This window comes from Thalia democratica, chromosome 4, assembly GCF_965202585.1.
Source record: "Thalia democratica chromosome 4, ktThaDemo2.hap1.1, whole genome shotgun sequence".
In the NCBI taxonomy this organism is placed as follows: Eukaryota; Metazoa; Chordata; class Thaliacea; order Salpida; family Salpidae; genus Thalia; species Thalia democratica.
In genome coordinates, this window is record NC_139168.1 from 7243760 (window position 1) to 7269236 (window position 25477).

At 27.1% G+C, this 25477-nt stretch overlaps 1 protein-coding gene across 1 annotated transcript; it reads left to right on the plus strand.

Moving 5' to 3' along the window:
• The first annotated feature begins 3072 nt into the window (after positions 1-3072).
• LOC145832960 (dual specificity protein kinase CLK1-like) lies at positions 3073-12044 on the plus strand. Its single transcript, XM_082940162.1, has 3 exons — positions 3073-3085; positions 11000-11297; positions 11516-12044. Exons 1-3 carry the CDS (start codon positions 3073-3075, stop codon positions 12042-12044), a joined length of 840 nt encoding a protein of 279 aa, XP_082796288.1.
• Positions 12045-25477: the final 13433 nt, after the last annotated feature.

The following is a 25477-nucleotide window of genomic DNA, read 5'->3' on the forward strand; positions in this document are numbered from 1 at the left end:
TATATACTCAATGTACCGCTTAAAAAAACCAGACATTAAAAAGTATACAGTAATATCTTTGAATAATTTACAACCTTAAAACAGTTTTAAAAAGTATGGCGTGGTTATCAAGAAAAACAAAACTACTTATTGAGATTTAATACAAAGTAGTACTGTAGAACAAATTAAAAATATCTGAATTAATATTTGAATATTGACTACTTATTTAATAAATGTCTTTCAGAAAAAATTATAAAGCTGTGTTACTTAGATTTGTTTTGTATATGTTACGTTAATACTAAATTTGGAAAAAAAAACTTTTATTTACTTTATATCCAAGCTTCATTTATTTATATATTTAATAATTTTTATTACACTTACAGTTAAAAAAAATTATACGTAAATTTTATCTTAAAAACTATAATAATTAAGTTGTCAGTATTTTCAGTATGGTAATAATAAACACCTTTATTTAAATTGAGTTTTTTATTTTTGATTTATGCTAGTATTTATGTCTACTGGTGATATCTACAGCTTTTAACTGTCTTACTACTGATTACATAATACAATTCAAAATAACTTAATCATTGATTAAAATTACAACTTAGCAGTATATTTTTTATTTAAGAGACCATTAATACCATTAATGTAATTCTGTTATTACTTTTCTAAACTTAACTTAAAAACTTTAAAGATGCTCATAAATATTAGAAAATAAAACTAAATTTTTCATTAAATTATTAAAACCACCGTTGATAAAGAAACTAAAGTTTTAGCTAAATTTAAACTAAACCAGAAAATATTCTTAACATTTAAACTAGTTTGTAATTTTTTTTAAATTTAAACCGAACTTATGCCTTTAAAACTTAGTTCTGTTTCGTAAAGCAGCAATGGAACCAGTTTATAATTAGAAATCTTTTTCGTACAACGATTAATTACAATTTAATAACCTCTACAACAACATGTTTAAACAATTTTATTTCAAAGTTAAAAATTACGTAAAGTGTGTAATGAATTAAAACTCAAAAACGGAAGCAATTTACACACAGGCAAAAAGATAATAAGTTGAAATTTTTGTAAACAGAAAACAGTTTTTATCTTGCTCCTACTGCGTTAGCTGTTTTTTTAATTAATAAAAACCAGTCTAACCATAAACGCTTCTTTGAGTTGAAGTTTGCCGACTTCAAGGTAGTATATATAATTTATTGTTAGTCAAAGTTAATATAACTTTGAAAAATTTTTGTATTAGAAAAAAAAATACTGTTAGTCTGTGATAATTTTTTTTAGCTTATTTTTTGATTTAATCTTGATTAAAAAAATTAAAAATAAATATTTTAGTACAAAAATGAATTGAATTAATTAAATGATAATAGAATGTATGGAAAAACATGCCTGTATATTTTTTTTTGGTGAAAATACTGAATACAGCGAATTTATAAATTAAAGTTGTTTGTATAATCGGTTTTTTAATACTATTGCTTAATGTGCCTACAATGTTGTACTTACTTTATCACTTGTGTTTAGCTGGGGATTTTCATATAAACAAATAAAAAAATTGGTTTAAATTATTCTTTTTAAATTAAAATAATTCGTTTAAACCCTAATTAAAGGTTATTAAATTGTAGACTTTGTTTATATCAAGTTATAACATAACTTGTTTTATATTCTTTTTTTTGTTAATTGAAACTTTATTTAACAATATATTATGAAGTTATGTAAATATTTTATGCATCACTTATTCTATGAATAGTAATCATCGCTATTAAAAACTAATAAATTTTAAACTTCTTCACACGATTATTTTGGACATCATTAGTTATTATTGTTTGCAAAAAACCTAGTTGATTACATTAACAATTAATATTACTTAGTTTAAACTACGAAAAGTTTTGTTAGATTAAAGTTTTAGTGAAAATGAATAGGAATTTTTTTGTAATACTTTTATTTTATTTACTTTTATATTACTTTTATAGTTATTACGGATCTTACAGATATTGTGAACTATAATTTAAGTTTAATGTATAAGTTCATAATAACTTAAAGTTGAAACACATCATAAAATGCAAAACTGTTGTCGTTTATTACTTCTGTAAAGACAATAGCTTAATTTTTATATGTTAAATACATAACTACTTTTATGCAAATATCTCTAATTCAAGTAATACAGTATAATTTTTTATATTTTTTTTACTTTTTACTAACACAATAAATTTTTATTCGTTTTCTTATTAGTCATAGACATACTACTCGTTTTTTTTTATATTTTATATTTTTATTTTTTTTTATACTCTTGTGATTTATTGTTAATTTTTACCGCCTTAGCTGTTAATTCAGTTATTCGTTTTTAATAAATATTTATAAAATTAACTTTGTTATATTATTTAATGTTATTAGTTTAAAAGATAAATAGTATCAGCATTATATATACTAACTATAAAACAAGAAAATAATTCACAAAAAAAATAGAAATGAAGAAAAGTAACCTACCTTTTATGAGCTGTAACATAGATGCTAATTAAAGTAAAAATTCTTAGTTATTGAAAATAGTTAAACTAAAAAAATAAGATTAAAAAAGTCAACGAAATTTTGTTAGTTAAAAAGTTTTGCAGTGCGGACTCGAACTCGGGTCTCTAGATTGGAAGGCAACGGTGTTGACCTCTCCGCCAGGATTCCACTTGCATGCTATTACATTTTCCAGTATAGATAACAAAATTATTTTCATAATCGATGTTTTGGCAACTATCAATGAAACTCGAACCCAAAATATTTTATTGGAATAAGCACAATGGAGTTAATTTGAAGCTGTATCAAAAAGTAGTGTATAAATACAACATTAAACAATTTTTGATGATTTTTATACCTTTCAAAGACAGTTCACTTGTTAACACACTATTGCACAGTCAGTTAGTTTTACTATTAATCTAATCGCAACCCTTACCGTTGGTCAGTAATTTTTTTTCTTAACATATTCAAAGAAAGCTTTTTGGTATCATTGCTCATTTTCCGAAAAAAAACTGGAAAACTTACAAAAAGTCATAAAAATAACATAAAATCAAAAATTCCTCAACAAAACTTCATTTGAGTCGTTTCAAAATGTTCACAATCGGTTTGTGTGTAGCCACATTTAAAATAAATCAGCTTAAAACTCCAAGGTCGCTTTTTTTTGATCCCATTTTGCATTGGCGTGGAAATTAGAAAATCGGTTAGAGGTAAGGTGAAAGTTTCTTCAAATCATTTAAGTCAACACAGAAAAATTAACACCAAAGCATAACTTTTTTAACAACTTTTCTAACCATATTTTAGTTCTTTGTGTTTGTTTTTAATGAAATTAGAACTATTCTATTCAGTTTATGTTTTTTGAACTAAGTTTATTCTATTCGTTGATATTTGTAAATACCTTCTGTTACGGAATTATTGTTTTGAAAACGGAATACTTTTGTACATAGTAAAGTTAAAGAATAATTTAAGATGCTGACTAATTAAACCTAAAATATTGATAAAATTTTATCAACAAAACTGATTACCACCGGACTCGATCTCGCGACCTTCTGCTCACGCATCGGGTCGGCGATCGCTGAACCACACAACCACTTGCTTGTTGACTTCAATGCTGGTATATAAAGTTTAAAAACTTTAGATTTAAATAAGTTCATTTAGTACTTATTAGTTTACCTTTCTGTAAATTGCTATTATTTTTTTATTTGAAACATATTTACAAAGATAAGACTGTTTTTTTTACACATAACGTTTACGTGAATTTTAATACTTGAAAGTTTTCCATTCAAAAGCTGCATAAGCAGAGCAAGTGTACTTATTAAAGGCAGTTTTGATTTTTGTTGCTTAAATCTAATTTAAAAGAACAAAACTGATTAAATGCTTTGATAATAAGAAAAATTCAGCAAAACTTTTTTTTGTACATTTAAAGTATTAAAACTTTATAAATTAAACAAACTTATCCAGCTTTAATTAGCTATTATGACAAAACAGATGCAAATATAACCTAACAGTTTATATATTATCGAAAATCAGAACTAAAGCAAAGGAGATATATTTCAAAATTAAAATCAATATTATAACAGTATTTATATCACAAAGCAAAGTTTTAGAAACATCACAAGCATTTACGTTGTCGTTTTGATATTTTGTTGAACCAGCCAGTAATGAAAATTATATGGGTATGAATAAAATGTGGTAGAATATCTAAATTTTTAAATCATCAATGCCAGGAATTCTAATTTACCTGCCTGGACTTTTATGTCAAATAAATTCACGTGGTTGCTTATAATGCTGATAAATTTAAGATTATTGATTGTAATGTCTAATTAAGCAGAAGTATAATAAAGAATGTAAGGCTGAACTACATTAATCCCAGGCGTTTCTACAGTTAAAAGACCAAGTTTACCCTTCATTTTACATAGACGAAATGATTTGATTTTTTAAAATAATGAAAGGTGTTAAGGTTAACCGAGAAAAAAAAAGATACTTTAAAAAACTTAAACTTAGTAGATGTACTTCAAAACATAGGTAAGTAAGGATATTAATGTCTTTCAAACTAATTAACAGCAAATTTATGCTTAGATATAAGACATTAGAAAGCATTGTATATGATACACATAAAAAACCCTGTAGACCAAAACCTTGGCTTAGATGGCACTAAATAATTGTTATTAAAATATAACTAAAAATAAAAACTTAAAATTATAATGGTACTTAGTCGGTGTAACGGTATTTGATTTATTTTATCAAAAGTACAGAGCTGGTACCTACCATTGTTTATTTATTTTAACACATACGGTGGTAAATAAAGTCATATATAATGGTTAAATCTAATAGAGACCTTTAAACTCATAAAGGCTCTAAATGGAATTTTATTTGAACTGTAATTATTACTTAAAAGAAACAGTTTAATGTTTTAAATTTATAGCTAAATACATATGTTGTTTGTGATATAAAACTAGAAACGATCATGTAAATCATATGAAAATTAGATTCATTTATATACAGCAGTAAAATATTTAAGAGCTAATTGCCATATATATTTGTACCTGTTAGTTTAATTAAGATGCACATTATCCAATACATGGACATATAGTTAGTGTTATTCATTACTATATAAGTTGCTTTATTCAACTTAAAAATATAGAGCAATTAAATAATTTATAAAACATACCATACACATACAACTTAAGTGTAAGTGAAATTTATGCTAAACTAAGTTTAAACTGTATAAGACTACAAAGTGATGACGTAATAATAGTAAAAAGGTAAAAATGAAAAATATTACATAATTACTTGAAAAATCGTGGACAAAAACAGTCTGATTTATTAAAGTCTAACTTAAAAGACGCCTAAACTGTTTTATACAAGTTAAGACGTAAATACTTACTTGTGTAAATGGAAAACTTTAGCGTAGATTTTCCAAAATTTAAGTTGTTGTGGAGTGACAACGATACTAATTAAAACGAGAAGTTAATGTACTCACTTACTTTGTATAGTTTATCAAGTAACCAACAAAAGATGTTATCAGACCTGCTGATCAACAAAGTAATAATACATATAATCAAAACAGTGGTCAAACTTGAAATAGACATATACCAAATGTTAAATGTAATATAAATTAAATCAATGTACCTACTACAGAATGTTACTTAACATATAAGTTTTAGTAGATAATTATAAATGCCATAACAACTAAACAAATGATTAGCTTTGATGTATTACAAACTTGCCATAACTAACTTTCAATAGACCTTTATACACAAACAAACTAAGATGTGATTTATTTACTAGACATACTAGGTATTTAATACTGTGTAACAATGTAATTAGTTAAATGACGACAATAAAATGATCCTGATAAATAAAATTACAAAGTAAGTTGAAGTGTTTATTATAGAATAATACCAGGCTGTCTACTACAAATCTGTAGCGTTTGTAGTACGACACCAAAGATACATACTATAAAACATAAAACTTTACTTGTAATTTATATATGTTAATATTGAGTTTAAAAGAAAAATAACATACCGAAAAATTGTGCGTAACTACTCGTACATCAAGCAAAAAACTAATTAGGTGCCGACCAGCATAAGGACGCGGCCTAAAGGACGGCTTTCGTTATTTGTGCAAAAGTCCCGGGAGCAAGAGCTGCTCCGATAGGAGCAGCTCGCAGCGGGAGGGACTTATGCACAAATAACGAAAGCTGTCCGCTACCACTTTAACTCAAAACCGAACTACTTCTTAGAGCTCAGTACCACACTTTTATCTGGTTTGGCTGTCAGGCTTACTAACTGGGCTCAAAGCGTAATTAGGTTTTTAAGTAAAAATGGTTGGGAGAAAAAGTGAAAAATTTTTCGCCGGCGGAGCCGGCGAAATGACTAAAAAATGATTTTTCAAATAATCTACCCAAAAATTTTCCAAAAAAAGTTTTGATTTGGGGAAATCCCCATTTTGAAAAAAATTTGTGCGGCTTGGCTTAAAAATTAAGTGACTACCTTATAGCGTACTCCTTAAACATAACCCTAACTTACTACCATATAGTTGTTAACTAAAAAATGAATGTCTTTTTAGGTGGTAATAGTAGGATTAATCTTAATTTGGAATATTATTAATTTTTCGAAGGTGTTATCATTGTAATAATAAATACCTATAACCATAAAATTCGTGTGAGACATGTTAAATAGTCTTTTCTTTTTGGAATGTTTGTTGTGACACAGTCTAATAACAGTATCCAAAACTTATAACTTAAATTTGAGTACTGCTAACTTAAACATTTTGATTTGATGTTATGTTAACACAATATCAATCGAAAACTTTTAATAAAATAAATGCTTACTGTTGTTATTAGGCTGAATTTACAACAAATATTCAAAAAAAAAAAGGCATTTTCACATGTCATTCCATAAAGCCAATGCAAATCATACTTGGTCTAGTCAGATAAGAGTCTGGCTTTTGTCAGCTAGTCACAGTTGATTATAATAACTCTATAAAACATTAAATGGTTATCAAAGATTTGCTAGCTTTTAAATACACTTCATAAACACTACAAGTAACAAACAACCAGACTCTTATCTAATTTAGTTATATTAGCATTATCAATTATTACACTATGCTACATAATTCTAAAATATTTAACAGGAAAAACAGTGGTTAATCATTTCTTGTTATGTTTTGAACAGTTCAGAGACATAGACATGCTTGTATATTTTTTCAAAGACTAACTATTACTAAATGTTCAAATACTCTTTGATAAGAATTTCTATGGTGACACTGTCTAATAGTATATCATAAGTTTTTGTTCTACATCATCAAACAGCATTGATATAATGAAACCAACAAAATAACATTTGATTTAATGCTACACATAGTATCAAGCTGAAGATGAAACAAATACTTATTTTATAATGTCACTATTAAAATTCAAAACAAAGACTATTTTTGAGACTACTCCAAAAATTAAGTTTAACACATCTGTACAACATAGTCTTTTTATAAAGATCATACATAGTCAGATAAAAGTCTGGTTTTTGTCCATCAACTATATTAACCACTAAATGGTAATCAAAGTAATAATACACTTAAACTTTGAATTTTACTGTTAACTATAAACACTAAAAGTGACTGAAAAAACCAGACTCTTATCTAAATTAGTAATATGAACATACAAAAACACTCAACATAAGTCAGTTGATCAAGCTGCCTTAATGTTGCTTGTGTTCCTACATGTTCACATGTAATAAAGTATGTCACTTATACACAAACATTTTACACTGTAGTTTTAATTGCTTAGTGAATAAAAACATGATAATAAAACATTTACTTTAACAATGTGTCTCTAAAAGTGTGCAAAGATTTAAAATTAACTGCTTAATTTTAAAGCTTGTAGCATTCAGAGTTACAACAAACAAAAGTACAGCTTGATTTTTAGCTCTAAAATGGTAATTGAACATTTTACATTGTAATCTCTTTACAAATATTCATAACACATAAGTTTTGACATATAGAAAAGCTAATGAATAATAGTAATAGCTTTTAGTTAATTTTGCACACTTTAGAAACTCTATAGGATAATTTATAATCTAAAATTCTAATTGTAATTAATTCATAATTTTATGACATGCATTTATAAACACCAGGGCTGCCACTCTTCAATTGATTAGTAAATTTTTTTCTAAACTACTTTTTATGGAAACTTGTTGGTTTTTGTACTTATTTATCAAAGTATACTTCAATCTAGTAGATACTCTCAGTTGTGATAAGTATGTGGTTAAAAATTTATGCACACATTAAAGCTTAGCTTAATCTCAAAAACTCTGTACTTTTAATTTTGTCGTTTTTATTTGTACAACAGTTTATTTTTACATGACTTAAGTTTAGCACTATTTCTAAATTAAAATGTAAATGTAATGTTAGTATAATGTAAGTTACAATAAAAAAAATTTCATCAAGTTTATAGACAACTGTAGAGTCTTTATTTGATGTGTACACTGACAAACTTATCTATATGATTTGACTGTATTTCTATGTATAGTCAAATAAATTGATAATGTAAACTTTTGGTACTTGTAAATACTGTTGTTTACTTAATTGACCTTTTCAAAATATTATTACATTCAAGTTGTTTGAATAAATGCTTGTGAGCTGCAGAACAGTTGAACTAATTTAGCTCCAATAGAATCTTAAAATTGTAACACAAGTATTCAAAGTATTGTGTTTTTAAAATACATACTGTTCCTGATGGAAAAACCAGCACATTTTACCTATCATGTAACTTACATATAAACTGAGCTAAAACTTATTATGATACTTGAACAGGTATCATTCAAAAGTAAATACATGTGCACTTATTGCTAAATATAGTTTTTAACAAAAGGTGTTTCACTTTATCATAAATATTTCAGTATTATCAAGTTTCACTAAAGTAAAGATTTAACTTTTTTTTATACTAAAACTTTTTTTATGTTTTTCATTTAAAACATAGTGATAAAAATGACCAATAATCTAACACTTTAAGCTAACAGCTAACATTTACATTGAAAGCTACTGAAATTTAGTTGATAAAACTTATTGATTAGTGTAGTACTTATTTATAAATTAATGCTTAACTCTAGAATTAAAGAGAACATTTAGTTGCAATAAGTATGAGAATACACACTTATACAAACACCAATGTTTAGCTTAACTTTACAAACTATAATGGGACGTATCAAAACACTAACAATGCTGTTAAGCAAAGTAAAAAAACTTTAACCTGTTTTTAAACTTTTGTCTATGTTTTTTTAAAACCTTGTTTTACTTTTAAATAAATTTTACCACCATGTCGAGCACCAAATCCTGCTTCAAAAAACACCAAACAGTTTATAAAAAGGATGAAAAATGAGCAAAATAGAACTTTTAAAACTTATAAATACATTTTTTGCTTGTTTTAGAGAACATTTAAAAAATACATTTTTCAATAACATATGAGTTAAAAGTTAAAACTAATAGCAGATACTAATATATGAACTATGTTGATAACAAACATCTGTGCTACATTTTCAACTTCAGTTTTAAACTTCTGTTTAAATTTAAAAGTTTTGTATAAATAATTAAACGTACAAAAATAAAACAAACATTAAATGTAAAACTATACAACTTGTTCACAATAATAAATGTATAACACAAGAGTATACGAACGAAAAAATTTATTAAAACAATATAAACCTTTTTACTTTATTTATTCAACAAACAAAACTCAATTAAGTTGATTATTTTAGCACAACAATCAAAAACAAATGTTGATTGAAAATATTTTTTTATAGGTTTATTTTTGTTAACTTCCATTAGTATAAACATTCAACTGCATAAGCACTTTAGTCAAATATTTTTATAATAAGAACAGCAAGTCTACCTAAGTGATAAAAACAAGCTAAAGTAGCTTTATCTGAAAACTAGACATAACTGTAAATATGGAAATTTATGCAAATTTTTGAGCAACAAAATTCAATGAAAATGAACAAGTAAGTTTTATTTTTGAAATTTTATTTAACTTTTTTTTAAACCTTGTTTTTCTCAAAAATAAACTTTACCATCATGTCGAGCACCAAATTCTGCTTAAAAAAACACCAAACACTTTATAAAAAAGATAAAAATTAAGCATAATAGAGCTAAAAAACTTCAAAGCTTTGAATTTAGACTATTTTGTAGCTTTGAGTATCTTTCAAACTTGCATGATATGAGTTAGAAACAATTAGCAGGTGTTAGTACTCGAACTATGTTCATAGCCAATACCTCTGCTATGTTTTAAATTTCAGCTTTAAATTTTTGTTATATTTGTAATTGTTAATTAACTACTTAAAAGATCTTTATATGTAAATTTAAATGTTTCAATTCAAACTTTAATTTAATATTATAACCATAAATTTGAGATTGATAGTTTAGTTGGTGTAACTTACTATACAAATTTATTGATTCGTTTATTTATTTTTAAAGAGTTCTTCACTCTTATTTTTATGAGTTCATTAGTATCAAACACCTTAATAAAGACGTTGAGGCTTAGTTTAACTTTACAAACTATGTTTAACACATAACAAAAAACTAATGGATATATTACATTAAAAAAACTGTTAAAGAACAAATTATATCAATATACTCACACAAACTAAAGTAGCTTTTATCTAAAAACCATACCAAGTGTAGTCATTAAAACTATAAAATGTTTTATATAAACTATTTTGACACTTCTATTTCATACTTCACAGTTAAAATTAATGCACTTATAGTAACAAACTTTAGTTTTAAACATAAGTTTGTTAAACCACAAGTGCTTTTTTCTTTTTGTTTTACTTATTACATTTTCTATATATTTTCATTTATTTGCTCTAAAACGGTTTTTGAACTATTTTTAACAACTGAAGGTTTCTTATAATATTATTAATGGTTTTTTTATGAGTATTTGAAGAATGTTGGTTGAAAAATAAAAGATAGGATTGATTTTTATGAAATAGCCCATTTTGGAGTGCTTGGTTTTCACCTATTAAAGCCGTCGAACACGAGTATGGAAACAATGAGCGGGAAGCTTTCGACAGTCTGCACGACGCTGATGGGAAGTGTAACCACTTAGTCGAGGTTCTCAATGGTTTTACTAATCACACTTTGGCTTGCCTGGTGTACCCGGTTTACGGCCCCAATCTGAGCAAGGCAATGGAGATTAATAAGCAGCCGTTTAAAGCGCAAGAGGTTAGAATAATGGCGAAACAGCTGATTGAAGCGGTGAATTTTCTTCACAAAAACGGAATGTTGCATTGCGATATCAAGCCAGAAAATATTTTATTAAACAGGTTAGTAGGACATAAGGACTTTACTTAATTATAATTTTTACTAATTAGGTGCATTTTTTACTGATCTTTATGATGTTTGTTTAAAACAACTGATAGCCGAGTTAAATGACTTTTTTTTGTTTTTTTAACAATTTATTATACTAAAAATTTATATATATAATAATAAATCTTAAAATAGTATCTAAAGTATAACATTAAAAAAAACTTTTACTAAACAGGTTCTACTACGACCAGACTAAAATGTTTTCTTACTTTATGCCCGATATCAAACTCTGCGACCTTGGTTCTGTACGTTGGGAAAGAGATTTCAACTATGACGTCATAACAACACTTCAGTACCGCGCTCCTGACGTCATAATGGGCCATAAAATTGGGTATCCATGTGACGTTTGGTCGATCGGCTGCACTTTATACGAACTCTTCATAGGAGAAGTTCTCTTCGATGCATCGACGGTTCAGGAACTGCTCCGGATGATCCATTTTATGATAGAGAATTTTACTGGCGATGAAGTTGAAATGATAAACAGAAAACTCTCTGAAGACGGTGAAATTGTTGATGTTTTGAATGAGCAAGAGTTGGGACCCATAAAGGGCAAAACCTTGCTTTACGAATCAAAGAAGATGCGTTCTTACACTAATAACCAAAATAGAGTTAAGTTATTGTGGAAACTAATAAATAGGATGATTGACCGAAATCCAGTATCAAGAGCAAACCTTAAAGACTTAGTTGAAGAAGAAGAAAATTAAATGGTATTTTTTCTATGTTAACTAAATATGAACAAAGGAAACTTAACTTTTTGTGTTTGTTTTCTGGACTACTCTTTTTTTTACTTTGTTGCACTTATTTTCACTTTAACTCAGTAGCTTTTTGTTTTCGTTACTGAGATGGAAAACCTTGTGTTATTTATAAAATAAAAAAAAGTGGTTTTGTACGACTTGAAAACAAACTTTAGAAAGTTTATTTTTTTATCCTGCTTTTATATTTTTGTTTTCAGTAGTTTAACCCTTATAGACAAAATTTGTAATTAAATTTGCTCGATTTGTAAAAATGTGTAGCCTACATTTATAAAACGTGTTCTTTAGATATTAAACGTATATTTTTAACTTCTTAAAAATTGATTAATAATTTTATATAGGACCTCAAAACAAAACAAAGCTACAAAACAGTGGAATTAAATTATAAATAAATTTTTTTAAAAACGTTTTCCGGAGTTTAATGAAGTAAGACAAAAATTATTTTAAATATTAGTATTTTAAAGTATGTCGCATCATAACTTTTTTGAAGGTCTTTTTGTTTTTAAATATGCATTTATGGCAGCTTCTAAAATTACTTGTAGACCATAAGTTGCAAACTTGTTTTTCTTAGACGCTAAAATGTAAATGTTTTTCATAACTTCGAACTAGAAATAAAAACAGACAATTATCTGATATAAATTTAAAAAAGAGATATAGTATTAAAGCTAACGTTTAAAAAATGTAAAATTCAGTAGTACACTGGTTAGTTAAAAATAGAAACATATACTTTATATAATATAAAGTATATACATAAACATATTAACATATTTTTAACGGTCTATATTTCTTTTACTCCTTGGTTTCAGACGAGCGGTCGTTTATCGAAACAAAGTTATACAAACAAAGTTTAAAAAAAACAAGTTAGTGAAGAATAAAATAAATTGGCAATTGGTGTTTTTATAGCTAAAAAAATTAATTAGAGCTTTTGTTTTACTTTGTACAATTTTTGTATACGTTCTACAAACAAACAAAATGTTTCAAGAATAACATTTATACATTTATTTAAACACTACACTCTAAATTGCTGGGGACATATGGCACTAACTAAGTCTAATTATGAAAATGATTAATAGAATATAAACTATGTTGATGAGTAGATAGAAAGTATAATAGACAATTATAATATCTATAAAAAATATTTTTTTTAAAACATTTTATGACGATTGTTTTTTCTACAGCTTTTGTAATCAATTAAGTTAAAAACACCTGTCATGCATTCAGAGCCGAAGAAAAACAGGGAGAAAGGTTTTCAATCCAGTAACCGGTATTTTCCAGTATCTAGCAGTTCTATGACTAATCAAAATTCTGTAATCCAGCAAAACAGTGCCAACTTTTCAACACTGAATGAACAAACAAGCAGTATAATACGCTCTTATGAACGAAGTGATCATCGAATATTATTGATGTCCGATATACTACTCGAAATGCTGGATATAGTAATAATATGATCCCTTCTGATCAACAAAGGGCTTACGAACAATATCGTATACAAAATTTAACAAATAACATGAACGGCGGATTACCCCAACCAGCCAATAGCGGAATGAGGATATCGAGTGGTGTTGAAAATTACCCACATTTTACAGTTTCTTCTGACACTCCAAAAGACATTCTTTAAGTAGTTCTGCTCAGCTATTTTCTCCAAAATTTAATGGTATGAGACCTTATAAGACCAACCAAGCACCTTCTACGACAAATATCGCTCCTACAAAGTACTTGACTAATACTGATTTAACTGCTTCTAGAAAAAATAGTACTTCAAACGTTTTTGGTCCTACACGCAGTTATGATCCACCTGTATCGAGATTTTTCGGAAGTTACCTTCAAAAAGAACCTAACACCAGTAATTACAACTTGCTTATGCTCGATTTCAATCGTGTAAACTTCACTTTAAGCAGGGTCATAAGAAACCAGCAGTCAGATCACAGGCTATTGGAAGGACTCGAGCAGCAAGTAGACAGTAACCACAAAACGTATGAAAGTCGCTTTGATTTGCTTGATCAGAGTGCAGCTGATAGTCAAAACTGTTTTGGTAACATTGTCAAGCGCTTTGACTATTTTGATAAACTTCATGATGATGCAAAAGGCGAAAGAACGCAAAGGTGCTCAACCATTGCAAGTGTGTTACAAGTCGTTTTTCTAATTGCTATAATTGTGTTATTGTCTGTACAGTTGTACTACATTAATCAGCTCTTCTCTAGTTTCTCTGAATAATCTTTATAAACTAGTTACAGACTTTTCTCTGAGCTCTTCTTTTTACTGTGTTACTTTTATAAATTATTTTGAGTATTTTTTTCACACGCTTTAAATTTATATATGTGTACATATTTTACTTTTTAAGTTGTTTATTCAGCGGTTCAAGTTTAATAAGTATTTATAAAATTGAAAAGTTAGTATACTATATTACTTTTGAGTTTATAAAAATTAATTGGTATCAGCATTAAACTGAAAAAAAAAACTAACAATAGCGTAAATAAATAAACTAGAAAAAATAACTCTTTTTAAAATCGACATTTGAACATTTTTTGTGCCCTCATAACCTTTTGAAAACTGTTTTTAGGTTGGTGGACTAATATTCTAATTATGCACAATTTAGTTTTAACGTCTCATTTTATATTAGTAGTTAAGTATAAATTAATTAATTACCGTGTTTATAAGTATTAACTATATACCAAACGTCAAAAATAAATTTTAAGTGTACTGTTTGCGGTTTTTGAAAATTATTAAGGTATTCTTATTGTGTACATATAGTTAATTCGTGATTTTTAAATTGTTATGTTTTTTCCTTTTAATTTAGCTTTTCATAGTTTTCATAGTAGAATTGATTCGTATAAAATTTTTCCAATATTAACAATGTAATATAATGATTGTAGGACTAGTTATCTTTTTTCACCAAAGTCTAAAGCTATAGCAAAATGTTTTTGTAAATACCGAACGAAATAACGAGAGCTTTAACAACTTAACATTTAATTAGCTAAAGAGTAAAAATTTCTAAAAAAAAACTCTCAAATCATTTTGTTCAAACAATTTTGAAAAATTTAATAACACAAAATAGATTATTCATGTTTTTATTGGTTTTTAAAAACTTTGTTAAAATGTTATATATAAAAAGCATTTAATTTCATCAATACGAGTTAATTTAAGTTAAACTGATAGGATTAAAGCATTTAACGAGTTAAAAATTTTTTAAGTACAATGAAAATAACGCATAAAAAATGTAGTCAAAAAACTTCATGTGTTGAAAGACTTTTTTATCATCTAGTTACGCACCAAGTAATTACTTTATCATTATTGTTTTATAAAAGTACTATTAAACATGTAATTTTGTATTAAAAAATAATTAGAATACATAACTATATATCATAAGAAAAACAATGTACAAAACGATATTTAGTTTTGATTAAATTTACATGAAAATTTAAGTGGTTTGATAACTAGTAAAGTTAGCTTAGCTTAAACTAATTACTTATGCCTAGTAAATTGTTTTGAGTTGTAAATATTTATCTTAACCTATAACAAAAAAATACACTTACGTAAGTTAACAAGAAAAACGCAATAAAATTGCTTATTAGAACACTTTTAAAAAAGACAATAAATACATAATGTCCCATAAAAAAGAACAACCAAAGCTACCAGTAATTATTTAACAGAACCATTTTAAGTAAACAAACCACCAATGTGTATTAAATTTTACACTTTAATTTTAAATATTTTTCACTAATATTGTTATATGACTTTTCAAATTTGGACAATTAAAATTCTGCCTATTAAAAATCCAAAAAAAAAGTAAAGGGCCACAGCTCAAAAAGTTATATATGGTACAAAAGCGTTTGTAGGTATAACTGCAATTTATAAAAAAAAACATCTTCATTTTCAATAAAAATGCTGATGGAAAATATCATAAAATTACTAAAGAACACTATTTTTTAATCCTTGTTGTAGCAATATAAACAAAATATTAATATTTTTACAGTTTTTTAGGTAATAATTACAGATATATACACATATATTTTTCAAATATATTTAACGTTTGAGTTGTCGACTTTTTTAACGTTAAATTCAAAACGAATGCTTAACACTTTTTATTAATGATTTACAGTAGTTTCTCTACAAATAAAAGTTAATTTTCATTATCATTTAATTTTAACAAACAATAAAATTAATATGCTTCAGTACGGAGTTTGGCGAATTTCGACCCGCATAACCTTTAGGTATTTAGTTATATCTATATTGTGCATTTTACTTTTAAACCGCTTATGCAGTAGACTCCCGCTTGAACTGCTCACATCAAAAGCATTAACAATTCTCTTGTTCGCTTGTGTATAAACTTCTGCTTATTTTGATCTTTTATTTCAACCGATAATCAATCTCAAGCATGAAATTTTTATTTAAATGAAAAAAAAACCGTGACGTTGTTTTAAAGTAAAAGTAACTCGTTCTACGCAAGAGGCTGTTGATTAGGCTGCTGATAAATGCGGCGACCATTAAGTTTTCTGCTAACAACTACTATACAACCACCTTGTACATAAATTTAGCTGATTTTTAAAAGTTTTTATAGACGTGACAAAAAGTGATAAAAGTTACGTAAAATCAAAAAGCTCCTCAAGCCACCGAAGCCACCCCACTGTTTATTGTTTTTTATTTTCTTACGAATCAATATTACGATAGGAAGGCATAATGAGGTATAAGATATTGAAAAATCAATAAGTATTTTTTGTTGTAAAGTTAATTTTTTGTTTGAAAACTAAAATACTTCGAATTATGCTTAAAGTAAAACCTGGTATTAATGTAAAATACAATTTTAATTAGTCAAGTAACGATTGATTTTTTATCAAACGATTATTAACAGCTATACAGTTAAAAAAAATAGTATAGATATTTTATAACATAAATGCACATCTGTTCTCTTTATTAAAAAAGCGCTTCTAAGTTTATTAATTTCAGCCAGTATATAAAAAAAATAATTTTGTGCTTTGTAATCAGTTGTCAGTTACTTTCAAGACTGTAGAAATCAACAGTAAGTATAGATTGCAGCATAAGTTAACATTATAGACCACAAACATTGTTAAAATAAGATTGTTCTATAACATATTTAATTCTAAGAGCTTAGTCATTTAAACTTTTACGACCATATTCAGGAGTTAAGACAAAAGTTTCTTCAAACTTTAATTTATACGTATGTTGAAAAAAAGTAGATTTTAAATAAACAAAGTTATATAAATTATAATATTAAGTTAACAAATACACAACGAAATTCAGTAAAATCAATCATAACTTTTACTCATAAATATTTTGTCTTTTAGTAGTATACAGTCAAATATAAGTCACACGTTTTATAATACAGTGCTTATTAGTTGATCTTCAGTACAACTTTTTTATTAAATACCTAACAAATTTTGAAAAATTACTTTTTATAAATAAACCATACCGTACTTGTGTAGTTATAAAGGTCTGTTAATTGTAGTATAATAAGTAGAAATATTTTATAAGTAAAAAAATACAGTTTACTATCATAATAATTGTAAGTGTTTTCTTTGAATATTTTCAAAATAATGTTTGTTCTTGCAGCTTTTGTATTTGATTTAATTTACAACACCTGTCATGCATTCACAATTGAAGAAAAACAATGAGAAAGTATTTCAATCCAGTTACCAGTATGTTCCAGTATCTAACAGTTCTACGACTAATCAAGTTCCTGGAATCCAGCAAAAAAGTGTCAACTTTCCTACACTGAATGAATCAACAAGCAGTATAATACGCTCTTATGGACGAAGTGCTCAAACATCATCGAATATTAATGATGTCCAATATACTACTCAATATGCTGAATATGGAAATAATATGTTCCCTTCTGATCAGCAAAGGGCTTACGAACAATATCGTATACAAAATTTAACAAATAACATGAACGGCGGAGCATCCCAACCACCCAATAGCGGAATGAGAATATCGAGTGGTGTTGAAAGTTATCCAGCTTTTACAGTTTCTTCTGGCGTTACAAAATCTTTAAATAGTTCTGCTCCGCCATTTCCTCCAATATTTAATGGCATGAGACCTTATAAGACCAACCAAGTACCTTCTACGACAAATATCGCTCCTAGAAAGTACTTGGCTAGTACTGATTTAACAGCTTCTAGAAACAAAATTGCTTCAAACGTTTTTGGTTCTGCAGGCAGTTGTGATCCAACTGGTTCGAAATTTTTCGGAAGTTACCTTCAAAAAGAACCCAACATCGGTAATCACAATTTGCCAATGTTCGATTTCAATCGCGTAACTTCCAATTTAAGTAAGGTCATCAGAAACCAGCTTTCAGACCACAGGATATTGGAAAGACTCGAGCAGCAAACAGACGGTAACCACAAAACGTATGAAAGTAGCTTTGATTCGCTTGATCAGAGTGCAGCTGATAGTCAAAACAGTTTTGATAACATTGTAAAGCGCTTTGACTATTTTGATAAACTTCATGACGACGCATAAGGCGAAAGAACGCAAAGGTGCGCAACCATTGCAAATGTGTTACAAGTCGTTTTTCTAATTGCAATAATTGTGTTATTGTCTGTACAGTTGTACTACATTAATCAGCTCTTCTCAAGCTTCTCTGAATAACTTCTACAAATTAATTTCAGACTTCAGACTTGTGATCCCCCTCTTTATCAGTGTCACTTTTATCAGATCTTTTTTTTTATACTCTTGTGATTTATTGTTAATTTTTACCGCCTTAGCTGTTAATTCAGTTATTCGTTTTTAATAAATATTTATGAAATTAACTTTGTTATATTATTTAATATTATTAGTTAAAAGATAAATAGTATCAGCATTATATATACTAACTATAAAACAAGAAAATAATTCACAAAAAAAATAGAAATGAAGAAAAGCAACCTACCTTTAAGGAGCTGTAACATAGATGCTAATTAAAGTAAAAATTCTTAGTTATTGAAAATAGTTAAACTAAAAAAATAAGATTAAAAAAGTCAACGAAATTTTGTTAGTTAAAAGGATTTGCAGTGCGGACTCGAACTCGGGTCTCTGCATTGGAAGGCACCGGTGGTGACCTCTCCGCCATGATTCCACTTCGATGCTATTACATTTTCGAGTATACATAACAAAATTATTTTCATAATCGATGTTTTGGCAACTATCAATGAAACTCGAACCCAAAATATTTTATTGGAATAAGCACAATGGAGTTAATTTGAAGCTGTATCAAAAAGTAGTGTGTAAATACAACATTAAACAACTTTTGATGATTTTTATACCTTTCAAAGACACTTGTTATCACACTATTGCACAGTCAGTTAGTTTTACTATTAATGTAATCGCAACCCTTACCGTTGGTCAGTAATTTTTTTTCTTAACATATTCAAAGAAAGCTTTTTGGTATCATTGCTCATTTTTCTAAAAAAACTGGAAAACTTACAAAAAGTCATAAAATAACATAAAATCAAAAATTCCACAACAAAACTTCATTTGAGTCGTTTCAAAATGTTCACAATCTGTTTGTGTGTAGCCACATTTAAAATAAATCAGCTTTAAACTCCAAGGTCGCTTTTTTTTGATCCCATTTTGCATTGGCGTGGAAATTAGAAAATCGGTTAGTGAAAGTTTCTTCAAATCATTTAAGTCAACACAGAAAAATTAACACCAAAGCATAACTTTTTTAACAACTTTTCTAACCATATTTTAGTTCTTTGTGTTTGTTTTTAATGAAATTAGAACTATTCTATTCAGTTTATGTTTTTTGAACTAAGTTTATTCTATTCGTTGATATTTGTAAATACCTTCTGTTACGGAATTATTGTTTTGAAAACGGAATACTTTTGTACATAGTAAAGTTAAAGAATAATTTAAGATGCTGACTAATTAAACCTAAAATATTGATAAAATTTTATCAACAAAACTGATTACCACCGGACTCGATCTCGCGACCTTCTGCTCACGCATCGGGTCGGCGATCGCTGAACCACACAACCACTTGCTTGTTGACTTCAATGCTGGTATATAAAGTTTAAAAACTTTAGATTTAAATAAGTTCATTTAGTACTTATTAGTTTACCTTTCTGTAAATTGCTATTATTTTTTTATTTGAAACATATTTACAAAGATAAGACTGTTTTTTTTTTACACATAACGTTTAGGTGAATTTTAATACTTGAAAGTTTTCCATTCAAAAGCTGCATAAGCAGAGCAAGTGTACTTATTAAAGGCAGTTTTGATTTTTGTTGCTTAAATCTAATTTAAAAGAACAAAACTGATTAAATGCTTTGATAATAAGAAAAATTCAGCGTGCAAAAACTTTTTTTTGTACATTTAAAGTATTAAAACTTTATAAATTAAAAAAACTTATCCAGCTTTAATTAGCTATTATGGCAAAACAGATGCAAATATAACCTAACAGTTTATATATTATCGAAAATCAGAACTAAAGCAAAGGAGATATATTTCAAAATTAAAATCAACATTATAACAGCATTTATATCACAAAGCAAAGTTTTAGAAACATCACAAGCATTTACGTTGTCGTTTTGATATTTTGTTGAACCAGCCAGTAATGAAAATTATATGGGTATGAATAAAATGTGGTAGAATATCTAAATTTTTAAATCATCAATGCCAGGAATTCTAATTTACCTGTCTGGACTTTTATGTCAAATAAATTCACGTGGTTGCTTATAATGCTGATAAGTTTAAGATTATTGATTGTAATGTCTAATTAAGCAGAAGTATAATAAAGAATGTAAGGCTGAACTACATTAATCCCAGGCGTTTCTACAGTTAAAAGACCAAGTTTACCCTTCATTTTACATAGACGAAATGATTTGATTTTTTAAAATAATGAAAAGTGTTAAGGTTAACCGAGAAAAAAAAGATACTTTAAAAAACTTAAACTTAGTAGATGTACTTCAAAACATAGGTAAGTAAGGATATTAATGTCTTTCAAACTAATTAACAGCAAATTTATGCTTAGATATAAGACATTAGAAAGCATTGTATATGATACACATAAAAAACCCTGTAGACCAAAACCTTGGCTTAGATGGCACTAAATAATTGTTACTAAAATATAACTAAAAATAAAAACTTAAAATTATAATGGTACTTAGTCGGTGTGTCGGTATTTGATTTATTTTATCAAAAGTACAGAGCTGGTACCTACCATTGTTTATTTATTTTAACACATACGGTGGTAAATAAAGTTACATATAATGGTTAAATCTAATAGAGACCTTTAAACTCATAAAGGCTCTAAATGGAATTTTATTTGAACTGTAATTATTACTTAAAAGAAACAGTTTAATGTTTTAAATTTATAGCTAAATACATATGTTGTTCGTGATATAAAACTAGAAACGATCATGTAAATCATATAAAAATTAGATTCATTTATATACAGCAGTAAAATATTTAAGAGCTAATTGCCATATATATTTGTATCTGTTAGTTTAATTAAGATGCACATTATCCAATACATGGACATATAGTTAGTGTTATTCATTACTATATAAGTTGCTTTATTCAACTTAAAAATATAGAGCAATTAAATAATTTATAAAACATACCATACACATACAACTAAAGTGTAAGTGAAATTTATGCTAAACTAAGTTTAAACTGTATAAGACTACAAAGTGATGACGTAATAATAGTAAAAAGGTAAAAATGAAAAATATCACATAATTACTTGAAAAATCGTGGACAAAAACAGTCTGATTTATTAGAGTCTAATTTAAAAAATGCCTAAACTGTTTTAAACAAGTTAAGACGTAAATACTTACTTGTGTAAATGGAAAACTTTAGCGTAGATTTTCCAAAATTTAAGTTGTTGTGGAGTGACAACGATACTAATTAAAACGAGAAGTTAATGTACTCACTTACTTTGTATAGTTTATCAAGTAACCAACAAAAGATGTTATCAGACCTGCTGATCAACAAAGTAATAATAAATATAATCAAAACAGTGGTCAAACTTGAAATAGACATATACCAAATGTTAAATGTAATATAAATTAATTCAATGTACCTACTACAGAATGTTACTTAACATATAAGTTTTAGTAGATAATTATAAATGCCATAACAACTAAACAAATGATTAGCTTTGATGTATTACAAACTTGCCATAACTAACTTTCAATTGACCTTTATACACAAACAAACTAAGATGTAATTTATTTACTAGACATACTAGGTATTTAATACTGTGTAACAATGTAATTAGTTAAATGACGACAATAAAATGATCCTGATAAATAAAATTACAAAGTAAGTTGAAGTGTTTATTATAGAATAATACCAGGCTGTCTACTACAAATCTGTAGCGTTTGTAGTACGACACCAAAGATACATACTATAAAACATAAAACTTTACTTGTAATTTATATATGTTAATATTGAGTTTAAAAGAAAAATAACATACCAAAAAATTGTGCGTAACTACTCGTACATCAAACAAAAAACTAATTAGGTGCCGACCAGCATAAGGACGCGGCCTAAAGGACGGCTTTCGTTATTTGTGCAAAAGTCCCGGGAGCAAGAGCTGCTCCGATAGGAGCAGCTCGCAGCGGAAGGGACTTAAAAACAAATAACGAAAGCTGTCCGCTACCACTTTAACTCAAAACCGAACTACTTCTTAGAGCTCAGTACCACACTTTTATCTGGTTTGGCTGTCAGGCTTACTAACTGGGCTCCAAGCGTAATTAGGTTTTCAAGAAAAAATGGTTGGGAGTAAAAGTGAAAAATTTTTCGCCGGCGGAGCCGGCGAAATGACTAAAAAATGATTTTTTAAATAATCTACCCAAAAACTTTCCAAAAAAGTTTTGATTTGGGGAAATCCCCATTTTGAAAAAAACTTGTGCGGCTTGGCTTAAAAATTAAGTGACTACCTTATAGCGTACTCCTTAAACATAACCCTAACTTACTACCATATAGTTGTTAACTAAAAAATGAATGTCTTTTTAGGTGGTTGTAGTAGGATTAATCTTAATTTGGAATATTATTAATTTTTCGAAGGTGTTATCATTGTAATAATAAATACCTATAACCATAAAATTCGTGTGAGACATGTTAAATAGTCTTTTCTTTTTGGAATGTTTGTTGTGACACAGTCTAATAACAGTATCCAAAACTTATAACTTAAATTTGAGTACTGCTAACTTAAACATTTTGATTTGATGTTATGTTAACACAATATCAATCGAAAACTTTAATAAAATAAATGCTTACTGTTCTTATTAGGCTGATTTACAACAAATATTCAAAAAAAAAAAGCCATTTTCACATGTCATTCTATAAAGCCACTGCAAATCATACTTGATCTAGTCAGATAAGAGTCTGGCTTTTGTCAGCTAGTAACAGTTGCTTATAATAACTCTATAAAACATTAAATGGTTATCAAAGATTTGCTAGCTTTTAAATACACTTCATAAACACTACAAGTAACAAACAACCAGACTCTTATCTAATTTAGTTATATTAGCATTATCAATTATTACACTATGCTACATAATTCTAAAATATTTATCAGGAAAAACAGTGGTTAATCATTTCTTGTTATGTTTTGAACAGTTCAGAGACATAGACATGCTTGTATATTTTTTCAAAGACTAACTATTACTAAATGTTCAAATACTCTTTGATAAGAATTTCTATGGTGACACTGTCTAATAGTATATCATAAGTTTTTGTTCTACATCATCAAACAGCATTTGTATAATGAAACCAACAAAATAATATTTGATTTAATGCTACACATAGTATCAAGCTGAAGATTAAACAAATACTTGTTTTATAATATCACTATTAAAATTCCAAACAAAGACTATTTTTGAGTACTATTAATACTCCAAAAATTAAGTTTAACACATCAGTACAACATAGCCTTTTTATAAAGATCATACATAGTCAGATAAAGGTCTGGTTTTTGTCAGCTAGTTACATTTAACTTATCATAACTCCATCAACTATAATAACCACTAAATGGTAATCAAAGTAATAATACACTTAAACTTTGAATTTTACTGTTAACTATAAACACTAAAAGTGACTGAAACAAACCAGACTCTTATCTAAATTAGTAATATGAACATACAAAAACACTCAACATAAGTCAGTTGATCAAGCTGCCTTAATGTTGCTTGTGTTCCTACATGTTCACATGTAATAAAGTATATCACTTATACACAAACATTTTACACTATAGTTTTAATTGCTTAGTGGATAAAAACATAATAATAAAACATTTACTTTAACCGTTAATAACAATGTGTCTCTAAAAGTGTGCAAAGATTTAAAATTAACTGCTTAATTTTAAAGCTTGTAGCATTCAGAGTTACAACAAACAAAAGAACAGCTTGATTTTTAGCTCTAAAATTGTAATTGAACATTTTACATTGTAATCTTATTACAGAGATTCATAACACATAAGTTTTGACATATAGAAAAGCTAATGAAGTTTAATAGTAACAGCTTTTAGTTAATTTTGCACACTTTAGAAACTCTATAGGATATTTTATAATCTAAAATTTTCATTGTAATTAATTCATAATTTTATGACTAGCATTTATGAATACCAGGGCTGCCACTCTTCAATTCGAAAACTGTACTCTTTTAACCAAATTTCAGCTTAATTTGAATAAAATTAGAAGCAGCAAAAGCTGTTAATGTACTTTACTTGATATCAATTGAGTTTGAGCACTAATTTACACTAATGATATTCTATATTTACAAAAAAATGACAATATTTAATGAAACAATTAATTTTCAAGTATTTAAAATTGAGAAAGCACTACTAAAAAAATAAGTTTTGGCAGCCCTGAAAAATAATCTTATATGAAATTTATTATCTTAACATTAACTATTTTGTATAACATATAAAGCACTTACCTCAGTAAGAGCAGTAAACCAAGAACAGACCTGATATTCAAATTGCCACAAGAAGGTTAGTGGCTACAAGGGTTGATATAGATGACTGCTGTAGAAATAGAAATGTCCAATTTGTTTGTGCTTAATAAAAACTTTTCAGTGCAACTATGATTAAATACAAACACATGATAACTCATGTAGCAGACTGCTGATTTGAGACACTTTTTCACCATAAAGGTAAAGAATTTTCTCTGAAATCATGAAAAAAAAAAGATAATTAATCATATGGTAAGAGTAGGAGACTGTTGGTTTGAGATACTTTTTCAACATAAAGAAAAAACTTTCCTCTGAAATCATAAAATATTAGATAATTAATCATATGATCAGAGTAGAATACTGTTGATTCAAGATACTTTCAAAACATACAGACATTATTTACATTTCTTTTCTAGCATAAACAGTTTAAATTTCAACTGTTAAAGACAATGCTAATATTTTTTTCAAACCAAGTAATTTATTTTATG